The 11,416-nt window shown below is 33.0% G+C and overlaps 2 protein-coding genes across 2 annotated transcripts; one reads left to right on the forward strand and one right to left on the reverse strand.

Annotated features, from left to right (window-relative positions):
• Nucleotides 1-4,723: 4,723 nt before the first annotated feature.
• On the reverse strand, nt 4,724-6,509 carry TRIADDRAFT_28427 (uncharacterized protein; the record flags this gene model as incomplete). Its single annotated transcript, XM_002114665.1, has 8 exons — nt 4,724-4,933; nt 5,022-5,096; nt 5,166-5,223; nt 5,325-5,362; nt 5,460-5,534; nt 5,615-5,718; nt 6,139-6,248; nt 6,463-6,509. Coding segments are annotated over 8 exons (717 nt in total), but the record flags the coding sequence as incomplete, so codon positions are not given.
• A 774-nt stretch (nt 6,510-7,283) lies between these two features.
• TRIADDRAFT_58455 (uncharacterized protein) lies at nt 7,284-10,161 on the forward strand (the record flags this gene model as incomplete). Its single annotated transcript, XM_002114496.1, has 4 exons — nt 7,284-7,397; nt 8,120-8,244; nt 8,521-9,852; nt 9,933-10,161. The coding sequence occupies 4 exons, from the start codon at nt 7,284-7,286 to the stop codon at nt 10,159-10,161; spliced, it is 1,800 nt and encodes a 599-aa protein (XP_002114532.1).
• Between the last annotated feature and the right edge of the window lie 1,255 nt (nt 10,162-11,416).

An 11,416-nucleotide genomic window follows, 5' to 3' on the forward strand; every position in this document is an offset into this window, starting at 1 on the left:
TACGGTACTGTACTGTACAGGTTCGAAACTATACTGCACTAACAGCAAACGGCAGTGCAGAACTTTACAAACGTTAGAAGATTTTTTTTAGAGTTGGGACATCATTATTATATCGTGCTATGTCGGAAGCAGGCCCTCCACAACAGTTTCAAGGTTGGCAGCGTTATTTTAATTCCAGCACCATAGCTGGTAAAAGAAATGTAAGTATGGTACTGTATGTACGGTACATCTCATATTCTCATTTACGTTGTCACGTTACTGTACTGTGCTACCGCAAAATTTGTACATACCGAGCTCATTTATATGGTAATACTCGATTGTTTTTGAACATAAACGTGCAATAGGGTTCGGTTAGGGTTACTAGCTAAAGGTTACACTGTTTTATACTTTTACACCGTAGTAAAGTAGTAATTCTGAAATTAAAGTCTGACATCGCTTAGAAAGTTCGAAATAGTGTTATTATATACTGTAGTTCATCTGCTCTGTTCATGACTGGAGTTTTACGGTAAGTGTCTCACTTTATTAGATCATTTAAATTTTGTTCTGCGGAAAGTTTATATCAAGATATAGAAAAGTAAATGGTAATGATCTTTAACTTACTACTAGTTAATTCGAAATATATCGAAGCTATAGAAATAAAGTTAATAATATTCGTGTATTGAACTTCTCAGTAGGCTAGTAATAGCTTATGTTGCTTGATCAATTTATAGTAAACGTGTGCATACGAGTATAAATGAATTACGCATATGTAACTATGGCAGATTTCAAGATTCTTAATATTCTGCTTGTAGATCGTTCTTGCTACCTACGGAACTATCTTTGGATTCTATTGCATCTACCGTATGACTAAGAGAAAATAGTGCTCGGGTTGACATGGCGCATGGTCACTAATGGTTACGCAACCCAAGGATCGTACATGATAAAAAGAAAAAAACGCAGCAGCCAAACTTAGCCAGCATAGATGATGCAAGATCATATATTTTAAATCGAGTAAATAATATATTTATAATATAATCAAATTGCTATGTACCAATATACCAAATGTATGCGTGTTGTGGCTTTCTAAGATACTGTGATGAATGCTGGATTGGTGACTACGTATTTAGCCGTAATGTTCTGGTTTTGCTGTACATGTTAAGATTACGTGATAATCATAATCGGTGGGGTTATTAAGTTTGCTGATAGAATTTGATGCTCTTCGAAAGTGTTACTGATTTATCAATGTAAACTTAACCTGTTAGCTTGCTTAGTAGTTATTCGGTAAGAGTATAAAATAAAAAGAGAGCGTTTTAATACATATGGATTGTAGTTGAATTATCTTCATGTGTATTCACAACTATATATCTGCCTCGGCAATCTTTCTTTAAAACCATCAATGGTTATTATTATTAATTGTCTAAATCGTGTGAGAACTGTCTATTATACATATTTGATTACTGATACAAATCTACTCCTGATCAGCATTTTATTTTGTTTTAGTGATAACATTCTTCTACTTAGTACACGGCTTTTTCATCTTCGATCTTGATTTCAGGAAGTCTAATTACGTCATATGAAGTATTTGTATTGACAAATTATAGTTTATGCATTAGTAATAATTGTTATTACGCCTAAATTATTCCTATGTGATAATTAATTAGCCATAGTTATTTTAGGTGTAATTAAGCGTATAAACTATATCATGCCTGTCACGACTGCAAGTTAAACTTAAAAAGATCTCCTTTACTTTCACGTTACCAACGAGTGGCCACAAATAGCAAATTACCAACGAGCAACTTAATGACTTATTCAAATTTAATATAAGCAGAAGTCTCCCTTTCCTCTATCGTATCTCCTTTTTATATCATTACAGTTAATACATCAATACTCTATATTTGTAAGGTAAGTTAATAAAACCACGACAACAGTAAATCCCACGAGCAGCGCGGGGGGTATTTATGCTACTGTTAGATGACTCTGATTATGGGTTCATTTCAATAGGTCAGTATAAGATTCTTACAGTACTTTTTACCTCAAGATTTCTTCATGTAAAACGAATAGCTCTAAGGTAGTAATTTCTACAGAGTACTGATTATTAAAATAGTATTCGTTATATCGTTAAGGGTGGCCACTGGGCCTTTAAATTTTGATTTGAGGTAATGCTCTGATGAAAATTGAATAAACATAGAATCTTTATAGAGTTTTCTACACAGTTATTTTGATTGTTACATTTTCTTATGACGGTTGTTATCGACAGAGCAAGCTTTGCTTGCATACTCAATCGATCCTTAGACACATTATAATGATTGGTATAGTATTCACCACAGCACTAAGGACATTGTACCGCACTGTAGATATCTTACAGTACCTGCTAATCTTAACTTGGTATGTCCATCACCGTACATTAGTTATCATAATGCGCTTTGGATTATTAACTAATCTTAATATAGCATAGTACATTACTATTAGCGGGATATATAATATCGAATGATAATACTATCTGTTAATTTTATTAACAAATAGAGCATAAACTTATATTTGACAGTTTCGCTTACCAACCTTAACATAGCATTAATACTGTATATAGTAACCATCCTTATTCGGTAAACATACTAATACGAAAGTTACTAGGAAATTTGAATTGGTATAGAAATGAATGATCTGTAGGGTTTATGTAAATATTATTGAGAAGGTATAAGTGATTGATACACATCAGTAGGTACTATTAGCTCTATTGCTCTCATGCATTTCGTAGTGTTACCCTACTGTAGTTCCCCTGTCCCGGTTATTTTTGATTGCTATATATCATATAACAAAAAGTGTTTCTAAGAGGATAATGTCAGTTAGTCAGCGATCTGATAGGCGAAAGCGAAGTGAACAACGTGGAAATGTACGATCAGTACGTACATGAAATCAATCTGTTTTAAATATAGTAGTACCCGGCTATGACCGGGATATATATGATGTCGAATGGTAATACTATCTGTTAATTATTAATAAATGGGTACATTATCGTAAACCGTCAGCAAAGCGACGGGAGTTTGGACTAGTAGGTTTTAAAATATAATCTCACGACAGTAATTATCCCTAAAATGGTAAACACAACCAGTAATAATCCCTAATATGGAAATAAACTGAACATAACAATGCCAATGTTTGTCATTGACTTATCCTAGCGTTTTAATGATCTTACTGTTCCACAGTAAATTGGACAGATATAAATACTACATCAGTACTTGCGTAGAGCTCATCAGATGGGATATATAGTGTTACTATCACTGCGCACATTGAATATGTCCATTCAGCAGTTTTTAACCTTAAAATCGTATACAAAGGTCATTGCTTTGTGCTCCGCTAAACATTCTTGAAATTAATCAAGAGCTCTGGTACTATTTAAAGGATAATGCTAAAATTTTGCATCTACTAAGGATTCAGTGTCTTAATAACTTTGAATTTGAGATAAAGAGTACAGGAAATTTCAATGTAAATTTCATCTGATGTAATTTTGTATTAAAATTCTAATTTATCACCTACACCTGTACACGAATAGACATGTAAAAAATAATAAAAATCGCAGGTGTAATTAGATACAGCTCAGATACCTTACATCAAGCGTCGGAAATTTATAGTTACCACTTCAAACGTATGACATACACTATTTATTGTCACAATCTCATTTCGAAGTAATACTTTCAATACAACGGTGATCAGTATCGTATTCATTATTAAGAGGTCCTTCCGTTTAAAAATCGCAGATACGAAGGTATCATACATTCGTGATATCGGACAATTAGGATTTCAAAACAGTCCGTTATTCATACATTAAATTTTATTTTATGTTCTGTAATTTGGTCTAGTACAGTGACCCGTGTGATTTAGGTCAAAGAAACTTCAACGACGTTCCGACAGTAAATTGGCAGTATCTCAAGTCAAAAGAGGACTAGCGATATTGGCGCTTCATGGTTTTAATATACCATCATTTCTATCTAACTAAATCGGCTAAAAATGTTGATCTTTATTGGCTTATCTCCCCTAGGTGGTAAACTACAAAGGGAGAAATCTTGCTAAGTTATTCTAGAGTAAGTAGTGTAGCATATCGTGCACAAAAGCAGTGTTATTGAATCTACATTTCCAGCAATTAATTATGAGTCCTCATACCGCATATCTATAATATGGGTTCAATTTCAGCTGCAACGTAAGAATTGTAACTCTTTATAAAATTTTTAATTAATTAAACAAGGCAGGATTTAAGAGTAGTAAAATAAAAGTATGTAGATAATTTATTAATGTTAATACTAGATAGCACTGTAGCATTGCTGCGAATTTATAATATAAGTATATTTATAAGCAAGCAAGTTAGTAAGTCTGCTATTTATTTTTCAGATATCAAAAACAAGTCCATATGCTACAGACTGAGTCAGCTGTCAAAAATATGTGATAAAAAATTATCTTGGGGAGTCATTTTCGTGGGATTCCAGCAATCGCTTTTTTGACATAAATTCTCTTTCATGCTCAAATTCGATATTTGATTTTGGTAATAACCTCGAAACGTTTTGCCTAGCCTCGGTATCTGCAGGCAATATTTGATCAAATTCTTCGATATCACTGATATTATACTCATCTATGTCATCGTCAGCTATAAATTCAATTTCCTAGAGGTATTTAAGGCGATAGCAGATAAGAAACAAATACTTTGTGAGTATATATTAAGATCTTAAGATAGTATTTTACTTCTACTTCGTCGTCACTTTCTATTTCTTTTAGCTGATAAAGGGATAAAGAACAAAACATAAGCAAAAAAAACGAGTCTAAGATAGCTTTTATAAAGAAAATATAAATCATAAATATATCTTTCAAGGATAAAAATAACCTTATCCTCTTCCCTTATGTCCATCTCCTCACTATTAAGAGCACTTTCGAAAGCTTTCTCAGGAAAGTTATATATTTCTGCATACTAGTATCAAAGCGAAAAATACAGTATTAAAACTTGAAGAAAAAGGTAAGACAGGGGTATCATCAACATCACACTCTGAATCACTTACTGTTCCTTTTTGTAACCTTTCTAGTAATTCATTTTCAACCGCATTCTCAATTCGTGCAGCAATCAAGGCTTTCTCCTAAACAACACACATTCTTAACTGTTTATATATTTCAAGATTTCACAGAGTCTTAAAGATTTTGATAACCTCTCGCTTTTTGTTCACGTTTTCAGCCTTCTTACTGATGCCCACTAACACTTTCTGGCTACATATACATTGTAAGTTTGTGATTATCTTTTATTCGTCAATGTGAATATAGAAATTGTGCTATACCGAAATAAGGAGTGATGCAAATTTTTTTCTTACTTTGTTTTTAACTTCAGTTTTCTCATTTTGATAAGATACTATTCAATAAAAGAAAGTATATATTTCACTATCCACTTTATTAATTACAATAATGACCTTCCTGACATACTAAGCACCAAAATCAAAGTCACATACCTGGGTAATTTTTGTAAACCGTTGCTTGCACTTATGAATCGAAAAATTTGGCCAATACATCAAATTTTTATCAATCTGATAACAGCACCAACATATTGAATTATAATTTTGAGCTATCACATAATATAACATCGCAACAATAGAAATTCTTGTACCACATTTAGAGCTTTCTCATAGTTTTTTGGTAGCTTTATTTTTTCCCACAGTTTAGCTGGTGAATGAGCTCGCTCAATAGTTTTTATATATAAAAAGCAATTGCCTATATAGAAGAACAATCGTAAATTTACAATTTGTGTGACAGTCTCCTAGTTAGCTAGCTAGCTAGCCCAGAGATGCCTTCATAAGCTACTGTTGTAGTATAAGTCTACATAGCAACAAAACAATCGAGTCAAGAAATCTAGCGACAAAACTCTACTTGAGCTGCAGTATAGTTCTTTTAAGTACAAAGGGCAGAAAATTTATGTTGAGGAGACCTGCTTTGCATTTTTATGCTATAAACGTTAAATTATAGTAATATATTATAGTACAAATGGAAGATGCTTAATAACCAACATTAGACGCGTCCAATCTAATTAATTACTAATATACAAATGCAAATATATATATATATATACTTGATTTATGAAATGATAACTAAACATTCTTAACGGACTATACAAAATCAGACTTTGTTAATTACCGTTTAACTCCTTGACAGTGGCGTATCGGCTGTTCGCTAATGGGCATGATTGTCTATTACATAATCCAGTTACATTATATTCATTACGACAGAAACTCTGCGCCTTTGTCCTAAAATATGAACATGCGCTCACTCCTAAGATCTCAACATTCGTACTGTATATTCATAGCACATTTACATTCCGTCGAATTACATTTAGCTTAAAATGATAACTGATTAATTAGCATTCAACTTAAATTATATTATTCAAGAAAATCTGCATAAACACGTTCTTGTTACTTATAAATAATTACTGGCTGTTACTGAATATCATTGGACATTTACTTTGCTTTAAATGAACAGAATCCGTTATTGATAACGCTCCATATCACCTATTTAAAGTATAAGAAAATACGAATAACCTTAGGTCTTTACTGAATATGACAAATTAACATATTACTGCGGCTCCAAATCTGAATACTGTACATTTTAACAATAATTATAATTATAACTAATCAATAGCAATACAGTATTATTTTGTGCAACTGTAACCTCACCTCATCATTCTGCATGTTGCTCTGTACAAACCTTCGCAAAATCAAATAAAAAAGCTTGCAATATACTGTACAGTACTGTACATATAGAAAAGCGAGTATGTACTGTACAGTAAACCTAAGAAGGGTATATACTGTAAGTACTGATCTCTTATTGTCAAGAATTTGGTAGATTAACTAAGCACTGGTATAATACTGTACTGTACAGTACAGTGTACACTGTACTGTACAGAATGGAGACTCGTGGGCATTCTAACTTACAGTAGTACTGTACAGTACAGTACAGTACCGTACTGTACTGTACGTTCACTAGTATCTCAACACCAATATTTAGTTTTCGTGTACTCTACTACAGTATTTACTGTACTGTACTGTACTGTACGTTAGACCCTTCATACTGTACAGTACAGTACAGTACGGTATTGTGAGACGTTTCAGCATACTGTACAGTGTACAGTGTACAGTACGAACTAGCTTTGCCCTTGCCCGGTACAGTACTGTATGCCCGTGTAGACGGAGAAAAAGATCGTTCTTTAAGTTAAACTGCGATGACTGCACTGTATCCACAGTTAAAGAGCATTTATTGATATTTTAAAGTTTAAACCTTCGAACATGAAACCAAATATTGATGTGACTCCGATCGTTACTAAAATCACAGCGTTTGTCAAATCTGAGGGGGTTTTTGATCAGTTTAGAAGGGATTGCAATGGTGATATAACTCAAATGGTAAGTCAGTAAAAATTGACATGACTGATACAGTATATATATATATATATATATACTGTACACTTGCAAGGTACAGCACAAATTTATGGTTCTACGCCTTCGTAAATCTTAAATCTTAAAATCAAACTTAATTTATGTTATGGGGGCAACTACCTTTATATAAAATTAAAATATAAAGGGTCTGAATCCAAAACTTTATGCAGAGTAATTACAGTATTGTATTGGTTAAGTGAAGTTCTCGATCAACCATATCTATTACTCTAGTATACAGTACGTGCAATATTACATCGTATAGTATAGGGTATTATATATTTGGTACATCTTCGCTGTGCATTGTTAATAATATAATTACAGAATTTAATCCCATAGCTGTCATGAACTTATAGCTGCTATTTATGAAGGTGATATGCTATTCTTGTTCATGCGATAAATTCGGTTGCAGTTATGTAATATTCTACAGTGTATTCATTTGTTGTTTATTCGCTAGTACATAGATTAGTACTGTATTAGTTGTTGCGTTTAAACGTACTCGTATTACTGTACTGTACAGTACAGTAAAGCGAATCTTTGTAGTAACTGTGTTTAAGGTAAATAGTTAACATTTGAAAAATAACTACGTACTACCCGGAGACTACTACTAGCGTGCTAAGCCATGGCTACCAACTGTTATAAATATGAAGATGTGAAAGCAACTTTTTATATCTAACTTTATGGCATAACAGGATAAATATCGTCAATTGGAACACTTTGTACAAGAATATGTCAACGATTGGCTACTTAACGAAAGATGGACTGAATCTAGTAACAAGAACAAGCACAGAAACGATTTACGACAACAAGTGGATAGGTACTGCCATTCAAGAGCTCATATCTTATGTTTGCTGTAGTATGTTATTACTTCAGCTCGACAACCGAGTTGCTAAAACTTCCGTAGTGTCAGAACTATAGTGCGATATATTAAAAGTAATGTACTGTTAGTACCTATAGTTAGACTAATATCTAGTTCTACCGTGCTTAAAAGCTAAAGCTTTCATGGTCAAATAAATTAAGCAAAATGGATTATCTACGACGCATTAGTTTGATATAGTAGTTGACATTATTTTGAATATTTTGGCAACTGTAGATCGAACAAAGTCAAAGCAACATTGGATAGCATTATTTCATTGAATTTAAGATCAAGAATAGAAAATTTTCGATCACGGATCGAGGATGTGGTTAGAGATTACATAAATAAAGAAGAAGAGCGAAAAAAATTACTTGAAAAAAAGGAGCAAGAAACCTGTAGTCCTGTAAATTCGATAAAGAATTTAGCGAATGATGAAGTAACTTTACTAAGCCAGGCTCAGTACAGCAAGATCCAATTGGAGCAGACTGCCAGGACGGCATTATTTAATAACGGTACTTCATCAAGTATTATCTCCGCTAGCGATCAAAATAGTGTAGCAGTTGCTACAAAAAGTCTTCAGGAAGGTAATAAAAGTAACCCAAGAAGTCAAATTGATAGCAATAAAACGATTTTAAAACATTCCATAGAAGATTCTAGAATGATTAGCAGGAATTCCTCGGAAGCGATTAGGAATACTATAAAAGTTTCAACGGAAAATAAAGTTCTTGTTAAAAACACTGCTGGAGCTGCTAAGAACATCGTTTCGGAGAATAGTTTTAGACTTGGTGTACAAAGGTCTGTGGAGAATTTTAAGAGTGCTATAAAACCATGCTCAGAATGCATTACGCCTCCTGTGGGAAATTCTGCTGAAAACGCGAACTGCGTTGTGGAAAATTCTTTAGATAAAGAGAGCTCTACTATGTTTAAAGTGACTAAGGGTACCCCTTTGGACAAGGACGTAAATGTTAGTATAATTCCAAGTGCTAAACAGATACCGTCATTTGTGGAAAATACTTCACGGATTGGAATTGATATGAAATCGGATATACGAGTATTGCATGATACCTATTTTAATGATGATACACCTTCAAATAATATCGTAGAGAAGCGTCACAGCTCGGCTAAAGTACCTCATGACTTGACGGCTGCTTTAGTAACAACTGATAAACGTGATTTAGTTCAGGACGGCTATTCTAATCATGTTACAGAAACACCTCATACCGAAGATATGGTATTAAATTTATCGCAGACTTCAAAATTGGACAAAACAGGCATACTTGTAGATATGAACATTAGGAATAAAGCTGCATTCAATTGTGGATTAGATGGGTATATAGCGCAAAGTACATATTCTGAAATTAAAAATTCAGAGAGCGGTAGTGAAAGAGAATCAGATAATTCTCTTTCTGGTATTTCAGAGCAAATTAGTTCGGTTCATACGAGTGACTTGTCTTCATTCAATGATGATATCAGCTCCATTTCATCTCCATCACTCAGCAGCTCAAATTCCGACGAAGAAGACGATATCATTACGGCATCTGAGACTGGAAGAAATTTATCAGTGCAACGGTAAAAATAGAGGTTGACTTCTGTATATTGTTTTACAACAAGATGGCAGATACTAAAATTTACAAATTAAATTCTAATAGGCAGAACGACGAATGCGTAAATCAATGTATAAGCAATCAATCTGACGCTATTAAAGGTAATAGATCACGAAAGCAGTCCAAGATCACTGATTCAAGGACTAAAAGAAGAACGGGTCGGAAGCGTTTGCAACGATTGATTAATAACGCTAACGTAATTAGTGGTAGTCAAGCTAGAGGAATTATTACAAGGAGACGAAGTTCTGCGAGACTGGATAAATCCAGGAAATAGTAATATTGTATACGCGTATGTCATCTACAATAGAAATATATGAGTTATTGAAGATGTGAAATAAAATTTTATGTAGAACTTTTAACTTAAACAACAATCGAAGATAGCCTAGCTTCATAAAGTGTCCAACAACTGTTTATCCGGTTTTTAGATTTAGTGGATGTTGAGGCTGCGCTGGATTACGTACTCATCAGAAGTATTGACTTTTACTTTCACAAATATTAAATTTTTCTGTACAATTAAAACTAAATGTCAGGTGAATTATTCGTAGTTCTAATAAAGTACAAAATCAGCTTACTGTATGATATTCTAAGCTCAGTTAAGGTATCGCTTTTATAAATGTTATCGTATGAACATATTGAATAACTTATTAAGTTAACCACATGTATTGTTTTCCTTATTAGAAGCACTATTACTATAGCTTGAGACGTTCCTGAGATAGAAATGTACTACCACTGACTTATCTATAGAAAATTAAACGATAACAATAAAATTATATCATAATGTTGTACATAAAATTCCTCAATACGTCTATATTGATGAACGTTGTTATTGTCTTACATTCTCTGCGAAATTTTATATTTAGGAATTATAGTATATAGGAATCAGTTTTAGTCGTACGATTTCGGTACAATACTAGGATGTTTTGTAAATTTGATCTTGACGAGGATTTTTCTACTGAAGTTATGTAGCTACGGATCAGAGGCTAAAGAAAAAATTATAAATATCTATACTACAAAGTATTGCGATGTATAGCATTGGTAGTTGGACATAACAGCATGCTATCTCGTTATTTCAGTTTTTTTGACTGCAATAAATGACGCACGGCAAGCGTTGAAAATGATATCTAGCAACATTTACCCCATGGACGTACTTTTATAGATAACATAATTTTAGTAGGGTTTTGCTAAAAGGTTAGGATGTGTAATTCATATTTATCTCAGGATAACTTATTAGTTATGCGTTAATTATACAGTTCGAAATAAAGTTTTAAGAACTATGTACAATGACTAACACCGATAGCGTAATTAGTATATCAACACAACAATTTATTCATAAATACTGTAGCATTACTCGCTCAATTGATTGCTATGCGGTAACGCCGTTCACAAGTTATGATAACCTGCAGTGGAGCAAAATAATAAATTTCATATGATACCAACATAAATTGACAGATTTAATGAGTTACTAACAGTAGAATCAGATATAGTCGACCAATAGAAAATGGTAACAAAACCATAAGTAGTAAGACAAT

Source organism: Trichoplax adhaerens, genomic scaffold (genome assembly GCF_000150275.1).
Source record: "Trichoplax adhaerens TRIADscaffold_8 genomic scaffold, whole genome shotgun sequence".
Lineage (NCBI taxonomy): Eukaryota > Metazoa > Placozoa > Uniplacotomia > Trichoplacea > Trichoplacidae > Trichoplax > Trichoplax adhaerens.